Source organism: Cherax quadricarinatus, chromosome 49 (assembly GCF_038502225.1).
Source record: "Cherax quadricarinatus isolate ZL_2023a chromosome 49, ASM3850222v1, whole genome shotgun sequence".
Classification (NCBI taxonomy): Eukaryota; Metazoa; Arthropoda; class Malacostraca; order Decapoda; family Parastacidae; genus Cherax; species Cherax quadricarinatus.
The window spans coordinates 6,143,276-6,167,911 of record NC_091340.1 but is presented as its reverse complement, the minus strand read 5'-3'; the positions used below and the strand labels follow the sequence as shown (position 1 = coordinate 6,167,911).

Genomic DNA, 24,636 nt, shown 5'->3' with positions numbered 1-24,636 from the left:
TGTATTTGTTTACAAAAGAATCAACTTTCTCTCAATCTCTTTCTGTCTCTGGCTACATTCTTTATAATCTATTCAACTTTATCCTGATACCTAATTCAGTTCAGTAATTCTTTGACTTAGCAAATTAATAGGGTAGGTGGCTGGTCATGGCAGTTATGATTTATAAAGATGAGATTATTTTGTTGTAATCATAACCATAAAAAATATGACTGTAAACAAACTTCGACTGTTATTTCCAAATCGCATTTTTCTGAAGTCCCTTATATCAAGGTGCAGTAGACTATGATGGTGTGCAATACTGACAAGTTGATGAGTAAGACATATGTGAAACATTTGGATGTCTTTATTGCTGAAATGTTTTGCCTGCACAGTAGTCTTATTTCAGTTGAATACAGTTGAATATAATGATGGTGACTTGAGAGTCTGACTGCCTCCTACCAAGGCTGATGGATTGATCACGGCAAAACTACTACTAGTGTTACAGTTGCCCGTGTTTGACTGACCAAACCTGTTGTGCAAGGTGAATATTTTGTATTAATGTTGGTAGAATTGGGAGCATGGGCTAGTAACCCCTTCTCCTGTATACAATTACTAAAAAAGAGAAGAAGAAAAACTTTATAAAACTGGGTTGCTTAAATGTGCGTGGATGTAGTGCGGATGACAAGAAACAGATGATTGCTGATGTTATGAATGAAAAGAAGTTGGATGTCCTGGCCCTAAGCGAAACAAAGCTGAAGGGGGTAGGAGAGTTTCAGTGGGGGGAAATAAATGGGATTAAATCTGGAGTATCTGAGAGAGTTAGAGCAAAGGAAGGGGTAGCAGTAATGTTAAATGATCAGTTATGGAAGGAGAAAAGAGAATATGAATGTGTAAATTCAAGAATTATGTGGATTAAAGTAAAGGTTGGATGCGAGAAGTGGGTCATAATAAGCGTGTATGCACCTGGAGAAGAGAGGAATGCAGAGGAGAGAGAGAGATTTTGGGAGATGTTAAGTGAATGTATAGGAGCCTTTGAACCAAGTGAGAGAGTAATTGTGGTAGGGGACTTGAATGCTAAAGTAGGAGAAACTTTTAGAGAGGGTGTGGTAGGTAAGTTTGGGGTGCCAGGTGTAAATGATAATGGGAGCCCTTTGATTGAACTTTGTATAGAAAGGGGTTTAGTTATAGGTAATACATATTTTAAGAAAAAGAGGATAAATAAGTATACACGATATGATGTAGGGCGAAATGACAGTAGTTTGTTGGATTATGTATTGGTAGATAAAAGACTGTTGAGTAGACTTCAGGATGTACATGTTTATAGAGGGGCCACAGATATATCAGATCACTTTCTAGTTGTAGCTACACTGAGAGTAAAAGGTAGATGGGATACAAGGAGAATAGAAGCATCAGGGAAGAGAGAGGTGAAGGTTTATAAACTAAAAGAGGAGGCAGTTAGGGTAAGATATAAACAGCTATTGGAGGATAGATGAGCTAATGAGAGCATAGGCAATGGGGTCGAAGAGGTATGGGGTAGGTTTAAAAATGTAGTGTTAGAGTGTTCAGCAGAAGTTTGTGGTTACAGGAAAGTGGGTGCAGGAGGGAAGAGGAGCGATTGGTGGAATGATGATGTAAAGAGAGTAGTAAGGGAGAAAAAGTTAGCATATGAGAAGTTTTTACAAAGTAGAAGTGATGCAAGGAGGGAAGAGTATATGGAGAAAAAGAGAGAGGTTAAGAGAGTGGTGAAGCAATGTAAAAAGAGAGCAAATGAGAGAGTGGGTGAGATGTTATCAACAAATTTTGTTGAAAATAAGAAAAAGTTTTGGAGTGAGATTAACAAGTTAAGAAAGCCTAGAGAACAAATGGATTTGTCAGTTAAAAATAGGAGAGGAGAGTTATTAAATGGAGAGTTAGAGGTATTGGGAAGATGGAAGGAATATTTTGAGGAATTGTTAAATGTTGATGAAGATAGGGAAGCTGTGATTTCGTGTATAGGGCAAGGAGGAATAACATCTTGTAGGAGTGAGGAAGAGCCAGTTGTGAGTGTGGGGGAAGTTCGTGAGGCAGTAGGTAAAATGAAAGGGGGTAAGGCAGCCGGGATTGATGGGATAAAGATAGAAATGTTAAAAGCAGGTGGGGATATAGTTTTGGAGTGGTTGGTGCAATTGTTTAATAAATGTATGGAAGAGGGTAAGGTACCTAGGGATTGGCAGAGAGCATGCATAGTTCCTTTGTATAAAGGCAAAGGGGATAAAAGAGAGTGCAAAAATTATAGGGGGATAAGTCTGTTGAGTGTACCTGGTAAAGTGTATGGTAGAGTTATAATTGAAAGAATTAAGAGTAAGACGGAGAATAGGATAGCAGATGAACAAGGAGGCTTTAGGAAAGGTAGGGGGTGTGTGGACCAGGTGTTTACAGTGAAATATATAAGTGAACAGTATTTAGATAAGGCTAAAGAGGTCTTTGTGGCATTTATGGATTTGGAAAAGGCGTATGACAGGGTGGATAGGGGGGCAATGTGGCAGATGTTGCAAGTGTATGGTGTAGGAGGTAGGTTACTGAAAGCAGTGAAGAGTTTTTACGAGGATAGTGAGGCTCAAGTTAGAGTATGTAGGAAAGAGGGAAATTTTTTCCCAGTAAAAGTAGGCCTTAGACAAGGATGTGTGATGTCACCGTGGTTGTTTAATATATTTATAGATGGGGTTGTAAGAGAAGTAAATGCGAGGGTCTTGGCAAGAGGCGTGGAGTTAAAAGATAAAGAATCACACACAAAGTGGGAGTTGTCACAGCTGCTCTTTGCTGATGACACTGTGCTCTTGGGAGATTCTGAAGAGAAGTTGCAGAGATTGGTGGATGAATTTGGTAGGGTGTGCAAAAGAAGAAAATTAAAGGTGAATACAGGAAAGAGTAAGGTTATGAGGATAACAAAAAGATTAGGTGATGAAAGATTGAATATCAGATTGGAGGAAGAGAGTATGGAGGAGGTGAACGTATTCAGATATTTGGGAGTGGACGTGTCAGCGGATGGGTCTATGAAAGATGAGGTGAATCATAGAATTGATGAGGGAAAAAGAGTGAGTGGTGCACTTAGGAGTCTGTGGAGACAAAGAACTTTGTCCTTGGAGGCAAAGAGGGGAATGTATGAGAGTATAGTTTTACCAACGCTCTTATATGGGTGTGAAGCGTGGGTGATGAATGTTGCAGCGAGGAGAAGGCTGGAGGCAGTGGAGATGTCATGTCTGAGGGCAATGTGTGGTGTGAATATAATGCAGAGAATTCGTAGTTTGGAAGTTAGGAGGAGGTGCGGGATTACCAAAACTGTTGTCCAGAGGGCTGAGGAAGGGTTGTTGAGGTGGTTCGGACATGTAGAGAGAATGGAGCGAAACAGAATGACTTCAAGAGTGTATCAGTCTGTAGTGGAAGGAAGGCGGGGTAGGGGTCGGCCTAGGAAGGGTTGGAGGGAGGGGGTAAAGGAGGTTTTGTGTGCGAGGGGCTTGGACTTCCAGCAGGCATGCGTGAGCGTGTTTGATAGGAGTGAATGGAGACAAATGGTTTTTAATACTTGACGTGCTGTTGGAGTGTGAGCAAAGTAACATTTATGAAGGGATTCAGGGAAACCGGCAGGCCGGACTTGAGTCCTGGAGATGGGAAGTACAGTGCCTGCACTCTGAAGGAGGGGTGTTAATGTTGCAGTTTAAAAACTGTAGTGTAAAGCACCCTTCTGGCAAGACAGTGATGGAGTGAATGATGGTGAAAGTTTTTCTTTTTCGGGCCACCCTGCCTTGGTGGGAATCGGCCGGTGTGATAATAAAAAAAAATAAATAAAAAATAAGAATTACTGACGTAAATATTTTGGTAATAAAGATACTTGAGTGTTGCACGTGTTTTATTCATCAAAGTTCATTAAATTGAGGGTTCACTGTTCTGTGAAAGTGTCACTTCTTATGCATACTGATGTTGTGTACATTAGATTTTATGCTCAAATTCCACTGGACTATTCACACAACTTACAAGGAGATAGTATAAGATTTAAGATTATAATCAGATTTCCCTTTTGTTTCTGCAGATCATGAGGAAAACACAGGCAAAAAATTATTGAGAGGCGTTAGAAAGGAAATTAATAAATCAAGCGATGCTTCCATAACTGAGACATTTAAAGCCAACCCATCAGGGTTAAAGAAAATTATTCCAGCACAGAGTGTTCTTCCTCATAAGCCTGTCTTTGTCAATGTCTTATGTCTGGATCCAAAGAATGAGAATGGTACCAGAGTTAATGATGATGAATTATCAGTTGATGATCCCTTGGTAGGAGTGTCAGGGAAGACACTTTTTAGCAACACATCATCGATTAATGAAGCTGCTGATTTCTCTGGTTTTGAAGATGATAGTCCTGACATTCCTGACCTTCTAACAAAGGTATGTGCCTTAATAAAGTTGTCTTCAGATTAAGAAATACAGTGGACCCCTGCTTAACGATCACCTCCCAATGCGACCAATTATGTAAGTGTATTTACGTAAGTGCATTTGTACGTGTATGTTTGGGGGTCTGAAATGGACTAATCTACTTCACAATATTCCTTATGGGAATAAATTCGGTCAGTACTGGCACCTGAATATACTTCTGGAATGAAAAAATATCGTAAACCGGGGGTCCACTGTATATGGGGAGTTGAAGACTACACAGATAACCTGCACGTTTTGGTTCGACTTGGACCATTAACTAGTTAATATCATGGTAGTGTACCTTTTTATTCTTTTGAAGAAGATTATTACAAGAGAACAATGCTCAGGTGAGCTCCTTTAAGTAAAGCATTTGTTATAGTGTTTGACTTCTCTAGATATAGCTCTTCCCACAAGTAAAGTTCTGTGATGCAAATGAGAGGTTCTTGTTCCAAGGAAATGGACCTGTCTTTTCCTTCCTTGGATTAATCCTGAATGCTTCTCTTTCTCCCAAGCACTATGACCCAAACAGGTTTAATTCTCCCCTGTAATGCTCTGTTTAGATAAGGGCTTTCGACAGCGTAATAACATTGTAGCATACCGAGATAAAGCTGTTCCCATTACTACATTACACTAATTGTAATGCTATTATTTGTTTTTTCTACCTCACTGTTATAAATCTTATTAATTATAAAATTTTTGATTACCTAACTCTTGTAATATTGTGAAATAACAAACATTAGAATGTAGCACTCCATAACCTGTGTCAGTAAGAATTAGGATTAGTCTGCCTCAGATGCCTAGGCATGCTAGTGCCTTTCTTTGTGCTTCATATTTTGTAATATGTAATTCAACACATAGTAAACCTTACAAAGAAATCAAAATTTTAAATTTTGAATAAATGCAATAATAATAAATGAAGATCTTGTTAATTTCACTATCTTAAGTAGGCTGGAAATGTTTCTCGCTGGAGAGAGAATTTTAGATCTGCCTAGATCAAATGTACTTAAGCTCTAATTTAAATAAATAAAATGATAGGAATGAACCTAGTCAAAGAACCTCATTCAACAAAACCTCATTCAGCAGAAGCTCATTCAGCAGAACCTCATTCAGCAGAACCTCATTCAGCAGAACCTCATTCAGCAGAACCTCATTCAGCAGAACCTCATTCATCATTGGTTTATAGGGAATTTTTTGCTCCCCACCTCCATTCTCAAACCATTTATCTTCCATAATTCATTTACTATTTTCAAAATTTTTAAGTTAAAATATAATTTTTTTTTTTAACAAGTTGGCTGTCTCCCACCAAGGCAGAGTGACCCAAAAAGAAAGAAAGAAAGAAAGAATAATATAATATTGGCATTCAATCTATGTTTGGTACATAGACATGTGTTAGCAGTGGAATTTTAGTTTCTTTACTTATTGCCCAGTTGTTAAGTAACAAAACACTTTGGTTAGGACTTCTGTAGCAGAATACAGAAGCACACATCATTGTGGCACTTAATAGATGTGAATTCTTAATAATTTTTTCTTAATTGAAAAGATTATTTCCTTCTAAAGCAAGGGTTCTTAACTGGGGGTATCCATTCCCCTTGGGGGTGTCGGAACCAAATAACGGGGGGTTGGGACTCAATCTTTGAATAATTTAAAAAAAAAAGTTGTTAGCTTAGAATAAACTATCACCTGTTCTGTTGCTAGCTATCCATATGTAAAGTAAAACCAAGTTATCAACATCTTTTGAAGTCATACTGGCACCTAATAGGACTGTTAGGTAAGACACATATGCAACAGTTAGGTATCTTTATTATGAAACGTTTCGCCTACACAGTAGGCTTCTTCAGTCAAGTACAGAAAAGTTGATAGAAGCAGAAGATACTTGAAGACGATGTAATCAGTCCATCACCCTTAAAGTTTTGAGGTAGACAGTCCCTCAGTCAGGAGAAGAGCATTGTTCCATAGTATGAAACTGTTGCATATGTGTCTTACCTAACAACCTGTCGGTATTTTATACCATTTTAATGTTCAACCTAATAGGACTGATGATGAAAATGGTAATGATGATGATGATGATTTTGACAGTGATGAAGAGGGTATGGGAGACATATTGGGCAATCCAATAGAGGTCTGTAATCGTAAAAGGGTTTAGTACTACTGTTCTAAATCATTGGCATTTATAAAACAAATTACATTACCACAGTGCTTTTTGTTTGTAATTTCAGATTCTTCGAGGAAGGTATAGGAAGAAATTGGTCAACAAACAAGCTATTCGTAACTCACCGAGATTAAGGAAACTGGGTGAATTCACTGCTCACATTAAACGAAAGAGTGAATTTATAAGTGATACAAATAAAAGAAAATATGAAACTGAGAAAGTTATTAAACGTAACTATCACTAAGTTTATGTTAAGTTGACTTAGAATGTTATCAGATATTTTATTCCAGCTTTGTTTGCATTGTTTATACACCAACAAATGATTCGATCTCTCACTTCTTTCTTCGCTAAACTTTAGACAGAAATGCTGGTCCCACATTCAGGCTGTCACATAGAAAATCAGGAGATTTTCTGATATTGATTGTCCAGTTTTCCTTGTATTGTGTGTCTACAAAAACTAAACATTTTCACAATGTTTTCCTGTCTCTTGTTATGTTCTTTGCAGTCTGTTCAACCTTATCCTGATACAGTAACTAATACAGTATGGTAAATTTTCAGTTTAACAAATTAATAGAGGGGACTCTCAAAATCATAACACAACTGCTCACAAATCACGAAACTTGGGTCTCAAACCCATAACAGATGAGATTTAAGACTCTCCTGCCATGGGTTTGGGTCTCATCAGTTCTGTGATTGAATAGAAGGAAGAAGGTGACTGGTAATGGCAGTTGTGATAAATAAAGATGAGATTGATTTGCCATGATTGTCACAGTAATGAGCATTTCTGTAAACAATGAACTTTGTTGTTTCCAAATCAGTTGTCCCAATGGTTTTTGTCTAATATTTACAAAAATCCTTTAAATCAATGTGTGTTATATTGTATTATGAAAGTTCCCATCTTATGCACACTGATGTTCAATACATTAGATTTTCTGTTCAAACTCCGCTATAATATGACTCACAAAAGATTGCAAACAAACCATACCATGGGTAGGGTTAGAACTAGTGATCAGAGTCACAAAACTCCAGACCGTCCGTTAGCCACTGGTCCAGCTCTTAGTTGATAGGAGTGGAACCTGGTGTGTTCTGATGCTATAGCAGATCCACTTCAAGATTCAACATGTTGTGTATTCAGAGATGCTTTTCTGTATACCAAATTCAAATTTTTATTTCTTTGCATGGTATACAATGTGTGATTTACATGTTATAAAAATATTGTTAAGCACAAATAAAGCCACCAGCATGCTTAAGCACCTAATGACCAACTGTACAAAATTACTGCACTGTTATTTCCTTATTAATCTTAAGTTAGTCTTAAGTTTGCCCAAAATGCTCTGCATATAAAGGAACTTTTGGCATGTACACCCAGTTGTTATACTCCTTTGTACAAACATGTATCATGCTGAAATAAACTTCTTATTATTAATCCTTACAGACTACTTAAAACTAGGCATAGGTTATGAAATTCTAAATTTTAATTATTCGTTATTTTATATTATTTTAAAAGAGTGGTAGACAAAAAATTTATAATTAGTAAGATTTATAGTAGAGAGGTAGAAAAAACTAATAAAAGTATTACAGTTAGTACAATTTACAATATTACAACAGTACAATTTTACGTGTGTATTAATATTTTAGATTAATTTATTGGTCTTGAGTTAATTTGGATATCTTCAGTAGTTTCAAACTGGTTGAATGATTTCAGGCATAATATAGTGTTGGTATTGTTAAGATCAAAGTAGAATGACATGGAAAGCATATAAATCTATAGGGGAAGGAAGGCGAGGTAGGGGTCGTCCTCGAAAGGGTTGGAGAGAGGGGGTAAAGGAGGTTTTGTGGGCAAGGGGCTTGGACTTCCAGCAAGCGTGCGTGAGCATGTTAGATAGGAGTGAATGGAGACGAATGGCACTTGGGACTTGACGACCTGTTGGAGTGTGAGCAGGGTAATATTTAGTGAAGGGATTCAGGGAAACCGGTTATTTTCATATAGTTGGACTTGAGTCCTGGAAATGGGAAGTACAATGCCTGCACTTTAAAGGAGGGTTTGGGATATTGGCAGTTTGGAGGGATATGTTGTGTATCTTTATACGTATATGCTTCTAAACTGTTGTATTCTGAGCGCCTCTGCAAAAACAGTGATAATGTGTGAGTGTGGTGAAAGTGTTGAATGATGATGAAAGCATTTTCTTTTTGGGGATTTTCTTTCTTTTTTGGGTCACCCTGCCTCGGTGGGAGACGGCCGACTTGTTGAAAAAAAAAAAAATTGTAAAGTTTGGGAGATGAGATGATTTTTATTTAATTTTTTTTTTGTTTTGTTTTAAACACATCATCCATTTCCCACCAAGGTAGGGTGATCAAAAAAAAAAAAAAAAAACTGTCATTATCGTTCAACACTTTCACCATCATTCATACATAATCACTGAGGTATGATAAAGCACATGGTGCAGGGAGAGTGACCCAGTAGCGGCCAGTGAAGAGGCGGGGTCAGGAGCTATGACTCGACCCCTGCAACCATAACTAGGTGAGTACTGTCTTTGCATAGGTGCTCAGATACTACAGCTTAGATGTCACTCCAAAAAGCTAATATCCCAGACCCCTCCTTTTAAGTGCAGGCATTGTACTTCCCATATCCTGGACTCAAGTCCAGATAACCAGTTTCCCTAAATCACTTCACAAAATTTTACTCTTCTCACTCTCCAACAGCCCTACGTTGATAGGCAGGCAGGTTTGGGCAGTGAATTCCAGATCTTAGTGCTCTTTCTGTGCATTGCATTTTTGCATAGGGTGAGATGGACACAAGGGATCTCAAAGGGAGCTTTGTGCCTGTGTGTTTTATTGTAGCTATCAAGGAGAGGTTTGAGAGGAGGGTTTATATTGAAGTTTATTTTTGCATAGGGTGAGATGGACACAAGGGATCTCAAAGGGAGCTTTGTGCCTGTGTGTTTTATTGTAGCTATCAAGGAGAGGTTTGAGAGGAGGGTTTATATTGAAGTTTAATGTTCTATATATATAGTACACAGTAATATGAGTTCATTTTTGTGATGCCTGGTTATTTGAGTTACTGTTGCCTTCCTGTCAGCTTGAACCAATCTGGCCATTCTCCTCTTCAGACTTTTTGCCCACAGAACTGCTTCTTTGTGGATGTTTTGTGTTTTTCAGTTCTTGGTAAACTCTATGGATTGTTGTGCTTAAAAATCTCAGGGGGATCAGAAGTTTCTGAGATACTCAAACCATCGCATCTGGCACCAACAGTCGTTCTACGTTCAAAGTCACTTAGATCACATTTCTTGCTTATTCTGATACTTGGTCTGAACAACAACTGAACCTCTTGACCATGTCTGCATGCTTTTAGGTACTGAAGTGATGCTACATGATTGCCTGCTAGGTATTTACATTAATGAGCAGGTATACAGGTGTACCTTATACATTGAACACTGAGTATACATGCTACTACAGGTTGACCATCGCTAATCCGACATCGTTGTGATTTGTAGGGTGCTGGATTGGTGATTTTTGCCGGATCATAGAGTGGTTAGGTTAGAGTAGACTATACCCAACAGCTAAATTTGAAATTACACTAGCTGAAATTAGTGCTGGATTAGTGATGGAAATGGATTAGTGATTTGCCGGATCAGTGATGGCCGACCTGTAATTAAAAGGAGGTAATATAAGACTTAAGATTATAATCAGATTTCCCTTTTGTTTCTGCAGGTCATGAGAGAAACACTGGGAAAAAATTATTTAGAAGGGCTCAGAATAAAATTCATAAATCAGGGGATGCTTCCATAAGTAAGACATTCACAACCAGCCCATCATATCTGAATAAAATGATTTCAGAAGAGAGCATAGTGCCTCTTAAGCCTGTCTTTGTCAGTGTCTTATGTCTAGATTCCAAGAACAAGAATGGTAGTAACTATAATGAAGATGATGATGATGAATTATTAACTGATGATCCCTTGGGTGGAGTGTCAGGGAAGACACTCATCAGCAAGACATTATTGATGAAGGATACTGCTGACTTCTCTGGTACTGAAGAGGGTAGTCAGGACATTATAGACCCTGAAGTGAAGGTATGTACCATAATACAGTACAATATTCTTACATTGCTTTCCTAAGCTCCTCGCAATAAAATATTTTATAATGCTTGACTTCTCTAGATACACCTTTTTCCTCGAGGGACTTTTTTTTGATGTCAGCAAGGAACTCTTGATCCAAGGAATTGGACCTACCCTTCCTTTCCCTATATTAAACCTAAATGCCTCACATTTTTCCAGGCAATTTTTGACTCAAGAAAGCTGAATGCTCATCCATAACTCTAATAATAAATTAAAAGAAGTAAAACTTTTGTTTTTTTTTTCTGGTCACCGTGCCTCAGTGGGAGACCAACTGTGTGTTTAAGAAAAAAAATATAATACAGTGTGACTCCCATATCCATGGGTCCTGTATCCGTGATTTCATTTATCCGCGGTTTGCCGTGGACAGAAAATAACCCTTAATTTTGCTTAATAATGGCCTCAAAGTGCAAAAGTAGTGATGCAAGTTCTTCAAAGTCTAAGAGAAGCCATGAAATGCTTCCCATCAGTGAAAAAAGTGATAATTCTCCACATATTGTGCATAATTTAACAATTAAACATTTTAAAAGATATGTATGTAAATGAAAAATGACTTATATATCGGGTTCGCTACTAGCTGCAGTTTCAGTCCTTGGAACTTATTCCCCATGGATATGGGGTCTCACTGTAATAATAATATTAGCTAAAGATCTTCTGATTGTTACTATCTTAAGTAGACTGAGGAAACTTTTAATGGGAGAGAAAATTGTAGATCTCTTGAACAGATTATATTGATTTATGCTCTTTGTAAATAAATAAATTAATAGGAAGGAGCATAATCACAGAGCTTCATTTAATAGAACCTGATTCATCATTGGTTTATGGAGTAATTATTCTTCCTTCTCTAATAGTTTACCTTCTATCATTCATTTATTATATTCAAATTTTTAAAATAATTTTCTCTTAACATACCAGCAGTCTCCCACCAAGGTGGGGTGACCCGAAGAAAAAGAAACACTTTCACCATTGTTCACTCTATCACTATCTTGCCAGAGGTGTGCCGATACTACAGTTCAGGTGCCTTTCCAAACTGCAGATATCCCCACATTGCCTTCGTAGTGTAGGCACTGTACTTCCCACCACATGGACTCAAGTCTGGGTAACTGGTTTCCCTGAATTCCTTTACATAATGTTACCTTGTTCACACTCCAACAGCTCATCAAAACTCAAAAACCATTTGCCTCCTCTCACTTTTATCTGATGTGCTTACACATGCCTGCTGCATGTCCAAGCCCCTCTCACACCAAACCACCTTTACCCCATCCCTCCAGCCATTCTTAAGGCAACCTCTACCCTGCCTTCCTTCCACTGTAGATTTATACATCCTCTAAGTCATCCTGGTTTGCTCCATTCTCTCTATATGTCCAAACTACCACCACAAACCCTCCTCAGCCCTCTGTATAATACTTTTAGTAACCCTGCACCTCCTCCCAATCTCCAAGCTACAAATTGCCCTCAGAAATGTCATCTCCACTGCCTCCAGCTTCATAACCCATGCTTCACACCCATGCAAGTGTTAGTGCCTCTATACTCTTATACATTTCCCTACTTGCCACCCTTTTTCTCTCATCAATTCTGTGGTTGACCTCATCTTTCATAGACCCATCCACTGACAAGTCCACTCCCAAATTTTTGAACACATTCAATTCCTTCATACTCCCTCCTTTTAATGTGATATCCATTCTTTCATTACCTAAATCGTTTGTTACCCTCATCACCTTGTTCTTTCCTATGTTCACTTTCGATTTCTTTCTTTACGTACCCTCCCAAATTCATCCATCAACCGTTGCAACTTTTTTTCAGACAATCCCAAAAGGACTGTGTCATCAGCAAAAAGCAACTGTGATGGCTCCCATTTTGTATTAGATTCTGCATATTTTCATCCTACACCTCTCCACAACACCTTAGCATTTAATCTATGTACAGTACATAAACATGTTAACAGTGGAATTTTAGTCTTATCATATATTGTTTAATTGTTAGGAAAATGCAGGAGCACTTACCACTGTGGTACTTCTTACAATTAGTGGATGTGTTCCAAATCATTTTATCTTAAAAAATTTATATATTCTAGAGTGTTCACATTTTGTTTCTAATTTCAGAAGCCCAGAAAAAACTATGGGAAGAAATCATTGGTTAAGAAAAAAGCTTTTCGTAACTTACCAAGATTAAGGAAATCGTTAGAATTTGTTGCTGAAATTAAGCAAAAGAATGATGCAAATAAAATAAAACATGGAGCTAAAAGAAGGTATGACATGATATCGACAAGGATTCTTCCAGAAAAAGCTATTAAGGGTAACTATCACCAAGCTCAAGTTCAATTGACAAAAATAGTGTCAGACTTTATATTCCAGCTTGTGGGTATTCTTTTTAGAGTTAACTGTCTTTACTCACTGACTCTGGTCTTTTTTGTAAAGGTGATCCCATAAAAGATTCATCCTTGCTCCTCTGTCTGCTGAACCTGAGACAAAAATGCTACTCTCACAGTCTGGTTGTCACGAAGAAAATCAGACAATTTTGTTATGTTGATTTCAGAGTTTTTATTTTCATTTTTTTAACATGACAGCCATCTTCTTCTAAGGTAGGATGAACAGCTAATATAGTACAGAGAAAGCATATTTCTTATGCTTACTGATGTTCCATTCATTAGATTTTATGTTCACACTGTTCTACAAGACACTTAACTACTTACAAGGAGGTAGTACAGACTTAAAATAATAATCATATTTTCTATTTGTTTCTGCAGGTCATATGGCAAATACAAGCCAAGAATTACTGAGTGGAGTTGGAATGGCATTTAAAGAAACATTTAGTTCGACTATTACTAAGACGTTTACAACTAACTCGTCAGGGTCAACTATAACCATTTTTACACCAAAGGAAATAGTACCTAAAACTCTGTTTTTTGACACTTTAAATATGGATTCCAAGGTTAAGAATGGTGGCAGCAATAATGAGGATGATAATAATGAATTATCATCTGACAACCCCTTGGGTGGAATGTCAATGAAAACACTCATCAAGAAGACACCATTGACTAAGGATACTGCAGAATTCTCAGGTATTGAAGAGGAAAGTGAACACAATGTGAAGGTATGTGCAATTTTCATCTTAGGAGGCCTGGGAATGCTTGTAATTGGAGGGACAATTGTCAGACAATTGACAGTATTTCTATTATACATTTGTTATTTTTAGTATGGTTTAAGTTTAAAGAAAATATTATAATGATATTTAATCTGTGTCTTGTAAGTACATATTTGTTATCATTTGAACTGTAATTTCTTGATGGATTGTCTAGCAGTAAGGTAAACACAGGCAAAGAATTAAGGAGAGCATTTGGGTTTATGAAAGATGAGGTTAACCATAGAATTGATGAAGGAAAAAAGGTGAGTGGTGCATTGAGTTACATGTGGAGACAAAGAAGTTATCTATGGAGGCAAAGAAAGGAATGTATGAAAGTATAGTGGTACCAACTCTCTTATATGGGTGTGAAGCTTGGGTTGTAAATGCTGCAGCGAGGAAGCAGTTGAAGGCAGTGGAGATGTCCTGTCTAAGGGCAATGTGTGGTGTAAATATTATGCAGAAAATTTGGAGTGTGGAAATTAGGAGAAGGTGTGAAATTAATAAAAGTATTAGTCAGAGGGCTGAAGAGGGGTTGTTGAGGTGGTTTGGTCATTTAGAGAGAATGGATCACAGTAGAATGACATGTGGAGCGTATAAATCTGTAGGGGAAGGAAGGCAGGGTAGGGATCGTCCTCGAAAAGGTTGGAGGGAGGGGGTAAAGGAGGTTTTATAGGTGAGGGGCTTGGACTTCCAGCGAGCGTGCATTAGCGTGTTAGATAAGAGTGAATGGAGACGAATGGTTTTTGGGACCTGATGAGCTGTTGGAGTGTGAGCAGGGTAATATTTATTGAAGGGATTCAGGGAAACTGGTTATTTTTATATAGCTGGACTTGTACTGGAAATGGGAAGTACAATGCCTGTACTTTAAAGGAGGGGTTTTGGATATTGGCAGTTTGGAGGGATATGTTATATATCTATATATGCTTTTAAACTGTTGTATCTGGGTGCCTCTGCAGAAACAGTGATTATGTATGAGTGAGGTGAAAGTGTTGAATGATGATGAAAGTATTTTCTTTTTGGGGATTTTCTTTCTTTTTGGGTCACCCTGCCTCGGTGGGAGACGGCCGACTTGTTGAAAAAAAAAATGGAAAAGAAGTTGGTAAGACAGACAGTGCTTCCATAACTAATACGTAGTAGTAGAATAGTAGTAGAAATAATGAAGATGAAAAGAATTATAAATTATGTATCTTTATATATATATGCTTCTAAACTGTTGTATTCTGAGCACCTCTGCAAAAACAGTGATAATGTGTGAGTGTGGTGAAAGTGTTGAATGATGATGAAAGCATTTTCTTTTTGGGGATTTTCTTTCTTTTTTGGGTCACCCTGCCTCGGTGGGAGACGGCCGACTTGTTGAAAAAAAAAAAAAAAATCTTAAGACAATTATCAGTATGGCATTTTTATCAGTAATATTACAAAATTTTCAGGGAAGAGGATTGTTAAGACATTACAATTCTTAAAGTGAATGGTTTGCATTGCAAGAGGCTCGTGGTAGAGGCAAGTGGTTTTTATAACTTGAAGAAGAGCTGTAGGAGTGTGAGCAAGGTAATGTTTATGAAGGGATTCAGAGAAACTAGTTAGCTGGACTTTAGTAATAGAGGTGAGAAATACATGCCAGCAGTCTAAAGGAATGGTGGGGATGTTGCAGTTTGGAGGGACATCTGAGCTGTAATGTCAGCATTTTCTTGGCAAGACAGTGATAGAGTGAGTGATGGTGAAAGTGTTCTTTTAGATCACCCTACCTTGGTGGGAGATGGCTGGTGGGCTAAAAATGAAAATAGTATCTCTATATTCATGCTTAAGCACAAAAACTTAAATGGCTAGACTGTGGTTGGGGAATGGGGTATTAAAGTTAACATCATATTATGGAGTGCATGGAAAGCTGAGTTTTCCATAAGATTTGTTATGATGTTTCACTTTTCTAGATGCTGCTCTTGTTAAGTAGACTGGACATGCTTTTTCTTGGAGAGAAAATAGTAGGTCTCTTGCTTAGATGATATTTACTAATCCTCTAGTTAATTAAAATAAAAGGAATGAACTGAATTAATGAACTTCATATATTAGAACCTAATTCATAATTGATTTATGGGGAAATGTTTTTCCCAACTAACTTCTTCAATAAATTATCCTCTTATTATTAATTTTTTATTTTCAAAGTTTTTATGATGAAGAAAATATCATTTAATCTATGTACAGTAAGCAGAGACATAACAGGAGCAGAATTTTAGTTTCTTCACATATTGTCTAGTTATGTAAAAAATCACAATTGTTAGTGCTGCTGTTGTGAAGTGCAGAAGTGTATCATTACAGCTTCTCAGACATAATGGATGTTTATTCTTGATCATTTTGTCTAAATTGGAAAGATTATTACAATCTTAGTGTTCACATTCATAATGAAAAATTGCCTACCACAGTGACTTTTGATTCTAATTTCAGATGCCACACAAAAAACGTAGGAAGAAAAAATGGGTTAGGAAAAAAGCGTTTTATAACTTAAGAAGATTAAGGAAATCATGTGAATTCAATGCTCAAGTTAAACAAAAAAATAAACTCATAAATGATAGAAATAAAAGAAAATATGGAACTGAAACAAAAAACCTTTCAGAGGAAACTGCTAGAGGTAAATATCACCAAGTTTACGTTAAGTTGACTTAGAATATTTTCAGTTGTTTTATTCCTGCTTTTCTTTTCTTTCAACACACCGGCCGTATCCCACCGAGGCGGGGTGGCCCAAAAGGAAAAACGAAAGTTTCTCCTTTTACATTTAGTAATATATACAAGAGAAGAGGTTACTAGCCCCTTGCTCCCGGCATTTTAGTCGCCTCTTACAACACGCATGGCTTACGGAGGAAGAATTCTGTTCCACTTCCCCATGGAGATGAGAGGAAATAAACAAGAACAAGAACTAGAAAGAAAATAGCAGAAAACCCAGAGGGGTGTGTATATATATATATATGCTTGTACATGTATGTGTAGTGTGACCTAAGTGTAAGTAGAAGTAGCAAAACGTACCTGAAATCTTGCTTGTTTATGAGACAGACAAAAGACACCAGCAATCCTACCATCATGTAAAACAGTTACAGGCTTTCGTTTTACACTCACTTGGCAGAACCGTAGTACCTCCCTGGGTGGTTGCTGTCTACCAACCTACTACCTAAGTTTATTCCTGCTATGTGTCTATTATTTATACACTTCACTATATGTATCTTTACTCACTGACTGACTTTTTTTTTCAAGAAAATGACCCTGCAAATGATTCACACTCTCACCTCTTTATCTGTTCAATTTAAGACAAAAATGCTACTCTCATAGTCAGGCTGCCACACAGAAAATTAGGATACGTATTTTCTGATACTCATCTCCCACTTTTATTGTATTATTTGACTGCAAAAACTAAATTTTGTTATACATCTCATCTTCCTATCTATTATTATTTTCTTCACAGTCTGTTAAACCATATCTTGATAACTAATATTAGTTCAGTAACTCTTAGACTTAACAAATTAATAGAGGGGGAAGCTGGTGGCTGGAAATTGTTATTATGGCAGATGAAAATGAAATTATATTGCAGTGATCATACCAATAATGGACATGTCTGTAACTAATGATCTTTGTCTGTTGCAGTCAAATCAGTTGTCCTAGCAGATTTTGTCCCATATTTCCAAGGTCCATTAAATCAAGGGTTTACTGTCCTATAAAAGTGCTTTTCTTATCTGTGCTGATGTTCCATACATTAGATTTTATGTTTGTACTCCACTGTAATATTCACACAATACTTAAGGAGGTAATTTAAGACTTTAAGATTTTAATCCAGTTTTCCCTTTTGTTTTTTCAGGTCAAAAGAAAAACACTGACAGAAAATTATTGAGAAGAGTTAGAAAGGAAATTTACGAATCAAGCAATGCTTCCATAACCAGAACATTTGCAACCAGCTCATCAGGGTTGAAGGAAGTTGTTTCAACAGAGAGTATACTTCCTCATAAGCCTCTCTTCATTGATGTAACTCTGGACTCAAAGAACAAGAATGGTAGCAGCAATAATGAGGTTGATAATGATGATAAGTTATCTTCTGATTACCCCTTGGGTGGAATGTCAGTGAAGACAGTCTTCAGCAAGACTTCTTCATCAACCAAGGATATTGCTGAAACCTCTGGTACGAGGCCTGGTCACAGACCAGGCCACAGGGGCATTGATCCCCGAAACCCACTTCAGGTACACTCCAAGTATACTGTAAAGGATAGGCAAGGCATTCCAGACCTTCAAGCAAAGGTATGTATTTTTTTAAAATACATCACACTACATAAAATACATCACACTACATCAGTCTTCCACTGATGTAGTGTGACCCAAAAAAGAAACATTCTCACTGTCATTCATTCCATGACTGTCTTACCAGAGGCATGCCGATACTACAGTTCAGATTCCCCTCCATACTGCAAATATCCCCACTCCTTCAGAGTGCAGGCACAGTACTTCCCACCTCAAAGACTCAAGTCCAGCTAACCGGTTAAAAGTGAATAAGATGCCAGGAGCAAAGGGCTAATAACCCCTTCTTTATAAATTACTTAAAATAAAAAGCGAAGGTTTGTACCGTAATAAAATTGACTTCATATTAAGACATATGATATGGTGGATAGGAGAGCAACGTGGTAGATGTTGTAAATGTATGGAACAGATAGTAGGTTACTGAAAGCAGTTAAGAATTTTTACGAAGATAGTGAGGTTCAAGTTAGAGTATGAAGGAGAGAGGGAGATTATTTCCCAGTAAAAGTAGGCCTTAGACAGGGATGCATGATGTCACCATAGTTGTTCGCTATTTTTAAATGGGGTTGTAAGAGAAGTGAATGCTCAGGTGTTGGCAAGAGGTGTTTGATTAAGAGATAAAGAATGTTGCCCTCAGACATGACATCTCCACTGCCTCCAGCCTTCTCCTCGCTGCAACATTCTGAGGGCAATGTGTGGTGTGAATATAATGCAGAGAATTCGTAGTTTGGAAGTTAGGAGGAGGTGCGGGATTACCAAAACTGTTGTCCAGAGGGCTGAGGAAGGGTTGTTGAGGTGGTTCGGACATGTAGAGAGAATGGAGCGAAACAGAATGACTTCAAGAGTGTATCAGTCTGTAGTGGAAGGAAGGCGGGGTAGGGGTCGGCCTAGGAAGGGTTGGAGGGAGGGGGTAAAGGAGGTTTTGTGTGCGAGGGGCTTGGACTTCCAGCAGGCATGCGTGAGCGTGTTTGATAGGAGTGAATGGAGACAAATGGTTTTTAATACTTGACGTGCTGTTGGAGTGTGAGCAAAGTAACATTTATGAAGGGATTCAGGGAAACCGGCAGGCCGGACTTGAGTCCTGGAGATGGGAAGTACAGTGCCTGCACTCTGAAGGAGGGGTGTTAATGTTGCAGTTTAAAAACTGTAGTGTAAAGCACCCTTCTGGCAAGACAGTGATGGAGTGAATGATGGTGAAAGTTTTTCTTTTTCGGGCCACCCTGCCTTGGTGGGAATCGGCCGGTGTGATAATAAAAATAAAAAAAAAATAAAGAATGTAACACAAAGTGGGAGTTGTCACAGTTGCTCTTTGCTGATGACACTGTGCTTTTGGGAGATTCTGAAAAGAAGTTTCAGAGGTTGGAGAATGAGTTTGGAAGTGTATGTAAAAGAAGGAAATTAAAAGTGAATGTAGGAAAGAGCAAGGTGATAAGGATAACAAAAAAAATTCAGGTAATGAAAGATAGGATATCAGATTGGAGGGAGGGAATGTGGGGTAAGTTTATGTATTCAAATATTTAGGAATGGACTTGTCAGCAGATGGGTCTATGAAAGATGAGGTGAATCATAAAACTGATGAGTGGAAAAAGGTGAGTTGAGCACTGAGGTATCTGTGGAGACTCCTCAGTGCTCCACTGGAAGCAAAGAGGGAAATGTATGAGAGTTTAGTGGTACCAGTGCTCTTTTATGGGTGTGAAGCATAGTGAATGTTGCAACAAGGAAGAGGCTGGAGGAAGTGGAAATGTCATGTTTTAGGACAATTTGTGTGTGAATATAATGCAGAGAATTCTTGCCTTGGTGATTAGAAGGAGGTGTAGAGTTTTTAAAAGTATTTTCTGGGGGGCAGAGGAAGGGTTGTTGAAGTGGTTTGGATGTGTAGAGAGGATAGAACAAAATAGAATGACTTGGAAGGCATATAAATCTGTAGTGGAAGGAAGGCAGAGTAGGGGGTTGGTCTAGGAAAGGTTAGATGGAGGGGGTAAAGGAGGTTTTGTGTGTGAGGGGGTTGGACTTCCAGTAGTTGTGCGTGAGCATCTTAGATAGGAGTGAGTGTAGAAGAATGGTTTTTATGACTTGATGTTCTGTTAGTGTGTGAGCAAAGTAACATTTATGAAGGGATTTGGGGAAACTGGTTAGCTGGACTTGAGTCCTGGAGGTGGGAAGTACAGTGCCTGCACTCTGAAGGAGGGGTGGATATATGTTGCAGTTTTTTAACTGTAGTGTAGGCATGCCTCTTTCGAGACAGCAATGGAGTGAATGATGATGAAAGTGTTTCTTCTTTTTTGGGTCACCCCTGCCTTGGTGGGAAACAATCGTTGTGTTAAAAGAAAAATTAAGGAATGCATGTGGAATTGAGGATCATACGTAGATAAGGAAGATTTTGAACCTCACCCATTCTGTGATTTGAAGGAGCATTTCCCTGTTGAGATCCTTTCAGTAATGTATTTGTTGTAATGTTTGATGTCTATAGATCCAGCGCTTCCCTGAAGGGAGGTTTGTTCATAGTAGTGAGTTGTTCTTGTTCCAAGAAATTGTATCTGCCCTTCCTTTCCTTGGATTGAACCTGAATACCTACCATTCCTCCAGGTAGTGTATGACCCCAGCAGGTTTAGTGCTACCTCAAATGTAATAATAATGATAATAATCTCCATGGGTAAGTGAAGAAGAATCTTTCCTCCGTAAGCCATGCATGTCATAAGAGGCAACTAAAATGTCAGGAGCAAGGAGTTAGTAACCCTTTCTCCTGTATGAATTATTTTTTTAAAATTTAAAATGAAGAAAAAATTTCTGAAAGTGTTTTTCCTTTTTTTGGGGGTCAGCTTACCTTGTTCAGAAATGGTTTGCATGTTAAAAAATTAAATAATAATAACAGATAGAGCTCCTGTTAATTTAACTAACTTTAGAATGGGAATGACTTTTTATAGTAGACTAAATTATAAATCTCTTGCTTAGTTTTCACTTTTTCCATTTAGGTTTAATTAACTAGATTAATAGGAATGATGTAATTAAAGAGAAGCATTTAACAAAACTTGATTCATCATTGATTTAGAGTGTTCTCTTTCCCCAACTCTCTTCTAAATTAGTTAATCTTGTTTTTTTTTTTCAACGAGTCCGCCATCTCCCATTGAGGCAGGGTGACCCAAATAGAAAGAAAATCCCCAAAATGAAAATACTTTCATCATCATTCAACACTTTCACCTCACTCGTACATAATTACTGTTTTTGCATAGGCACCCAGATACAACAGTTTAGAAGCATATATAAAGGTATATAACATACCCCTCCAAACTGCCAATATCCCAAACCCCTCCTTTACAGTGCAGGCATTGTACTTCCCATTTCCAGTACTCAAGTCTGGCTATATAAAAATAACTGGTTTCCCTGAATCCCTTCACTAAATATTACCCTGCTCACACTCCAATAGATTTCTTTTTAGTAGGCTATACAGGCTAGCCCATTGTTCCCGGCATTTTAGTTGACTTTTACAACACGCATGGCTTACGGAAGAAAGATTCTTATTCCACTTCCCCATGGTTATAAAAAGAACTTTTTTTTTTTTTTCAACAAACCGGCCGTATCTCACCAAGGCAGGGTGGCCCAAAAAGAAAAATGAAAGCTTCTCTTTTTAAATTTAGTAATTTATACAGGAGAAGGGATTACTAGGCCCTTGCTCCCGGCATTTTAGTTGCCTCTTACAGCATGCATGGCTTACGGAGGAAGAATTCTGTTCCACTTCCCCATGGAGATAAGAGAAAATAAACAAGAACAAGAACTAGAAAGAAAATAGAAGAAAACCCAGAGGAGTGAATATATATATGCTTGTACATGTATGTGTAGTGTGACCTAAGAGTAAGTAGAAGTAGCAAGATGTACCTGAAATCTTGCATGTTTATGAGACAGAAAAAAGACACCAGCAATCGTACCATCATGCAAAACAAGTACAGGCTTTCGTTTTACTCACTTGGCAGGATGGTAGTACCTCCCTGGGCGGTTGCTGTCTACCAACCTACAACATTATCATGTATCATTATCTTTATCTTGTGTCATCCTTTATTATTTTCAGAGATTTTTCAGTTGAAAGAAAATGTTAGTCATTTAATCTATTTATGAGAATCAGATGTAGGTTACATTTTATTTTATAAACACATCGGCCGTTTCCCACTGAGGCAGGGCAACCCGAAAAAGAAGAAGCACTTTCATCATCACTCGCTCCATCACTGACAATACAGTTAAACAACTGCAATATATCTCCACCCCTCCTTCAGAGCACAGGCACTGTACCTCCCACTTCCAGGACTCACGTCCGGCTAATCCGTTTAAGCAAACAAGATTACAATATTCGATTACATTTTATAATTTCGGGCATTTCGGGCACACTAATCCTAATACTTAAACTACTTAAGGCTAGACAGGTTAAAGAGTGATAAATATTAATTACTACTATGAGGTAACAAAAAGTTTTATAGTTGATAAGATTTATATTTTTGATGTAGCATATAACAAATAACAGTATTACAAGTAGTGCAATTTACAGTGATTCAACAGTTCAATATTAAATATATATTAAGGGGGAAGGAAAGTGTAAAACAAAGGGGAGGAAAAGTTCGGGAGATATTTTTTAATTAAAAAAGGTAATAGTGGGGTTAAAGGGGCAAAATTTTTTAAAACAGTTTTAAAATGAGAAAAAAGTCAGAAAAGGAGGTTTAAGAGGGGGAAAGGGGATTGGGGGGAATGAAAGAAAAGGGGGGAAAAAAAAAAGGGTAGTTTTAAGAGGTTTTACAAAGGAAGGTTTTTAAAAAGAGAAATAGGGAGAGAAAAAAGAAAGGTAAAGAGGGAGAGAGGCAAAAGGAAGACAGGGGATAGAGGGGAACCCCGGGAAAATTTTTAAAAAAAATCATTTGGGGAGCAATTTTAAAAACCCCGGGGAAAGTATGGTTTTTTGTGGGGTTTAAACAGAGTGGGGATTGTGAGGGGGAAAGGGGAGGAAATTGGGTAACGAAATTTTAAATTTTTAAATTTAAGGAAGAAAGAGGGCTGAAATTTCATGCACTGGCGGAGGTAAAATGGATGAGCAAGGAGATTTCAGAGTGGGTAGGGGATGTGTAGATCAAGTGTTTACATTGAAGCATATATGTGAACAGTACTTAGATAAAGGTAGGGAAGTTTTTATTGCATTTATGGATTTAGAAAAGGCATATGATAGAGTGGATAGAGGAGCAATGTGGTAGATGTTGCAAGTTTATGGAATAGGTGGTAAGTTATTAAATGCTGTAAAGAGTTTTTATGAGGATAGTGAGGCTCAGGTTAGGGTGTGTAGAAGAGAGGGAGATTACTTCCCGGTAAAAGTAGGTCTTAGACTGGGATGTGTAATGTCACCATGGTTGTTTAATATATTTATAGATGGGGTTGTAAAGGAAGTAAATGCTAGGGTGTTCGGGAGAGGGGTGGGATTAAATTTTGGGGAATCAAATTCAAAATGGGAATTGACACAGTTACTTTTTGCTGATGATACTGTGCTTATGGGAGATTCTAAAGAAAAATTGCAAAGGTTAGTGGATGAGTTTGGGAATGTGTGTAAAGGTAGAAAGTTGAAAGTGAACATAGAAAAGAGTAAGGTGATGAGGGTATCAAATGATTTAGATAAAGAAAAATTGGATATCAAATTGGGGAGGAGGAGTATGGAAGAAGTGAATGTTTTCAGATACTTGGGAGTTGACGTGTCGGCGGATGGATTTATGAAGGATGAGGTTAATCATAGAATTGATGAGGGAAAAAAGGTGAGTGGTGTGCTGAGGTATATGTGGAGTCAAAAAACGTTATCTATGGAGGCAAAGAAGGGAATGTATGAAAGTATAGTAGTACCAACACTCTTATATGGGTGTGAAGCTTGGGTGGTAAATGCAGCAGCAAGGAGACGGTTGGAGGCAGTGGAGATGTCCTGTTTAAGGGCAATGTGTGGTGTAAATATTATGCAGAAAATTCGGAGTGTGGAAATTAGGAAAAGGTGTGGAGTTAATAAAAGTATTAGTCAGAGGGCAGAAGAGGGGTTGTTGAGGTGGTTTGGTCATTTAGAGAGAATGGATCAAAGTAGAATGACATGGAAAGCATATAAATCTATAGGGGAAGGAAGGCAGGGTAGGGGTTGTCCTCGAAAGGGTTGGAGAGAGGGGGTAAAGGAGGTTTTGTGGGCAAGGGGCTTGGACATCCAGCAAGCGTGCATGAGCATGTTAGATAGGAGTGAATGGAGACGAATGGTACTTGGGACCTGACGATCTGTTGGAGTGTAAGCAGGGTAATATTTATTGAAGGGATTCAGGGAAACTAGTTATTTTCATATAGCTGGACTTGAGTCCTGGAAATGGGAAGTACAATGCCTGCACTTTAAAGGAGGGGTTTTGGATATTGGCAGTTTGGAGGGATATGTTGTGTATCTTTATATGTATATGCTTCTAAACTGTTGTATTCTGAGCACCTCTGCAAAAACAGTGATAATGTGTGAGTGTGGTGAAAGTGTTGAATGATGATGAAAGTATTTTCTTTTTGGGGATTTTCTTTCTTTTTTGGATC

At 37.9% G+C, this 24,636-nt stretch overlaps 1 protein-coding gene across 1 annotated transcript in view; it reads left to right on the top strand.

Annotated features, from left to right (window-relative positions):
* LOC138850985 (uncharacterized) overlaps window positions 1–24,636 on the top strand; it is a 47,953-nt gene that overhangs the window by 12,830 nt on the left and 10,487 nt on the right. The window contains exons 5-11 of the mRNA XM_070095150.1: window positions 4,046–4,395; window positions 6,639–6,801; window positions 10,283–10,641; window positions 12,786–12,978; window positions 13,430–13,776; window positions 16,243–16,426; window positions 17,642–18,075. Coding sequence (XP_069951251.1) covers window positions 4,046–4,395; window positions 6,639–6,801; window positions 10,283–10,641; window positions 12,786–12,978; window positions 13,430–13,776; window positions 16,243–16,426; window positions 17,642–18,075 — 2,030 coding nt within the window. The remainder of the gene's footprint in view (window positions 1–4,045; window positions 4,396–6,638; window positions 6,802–10,282; window positions 10,642–12,785; window positions 12,979–13,429; window positions 13,777–16,242; window positions 16,427–17,641; window positions 18,076–24,636) is intronic.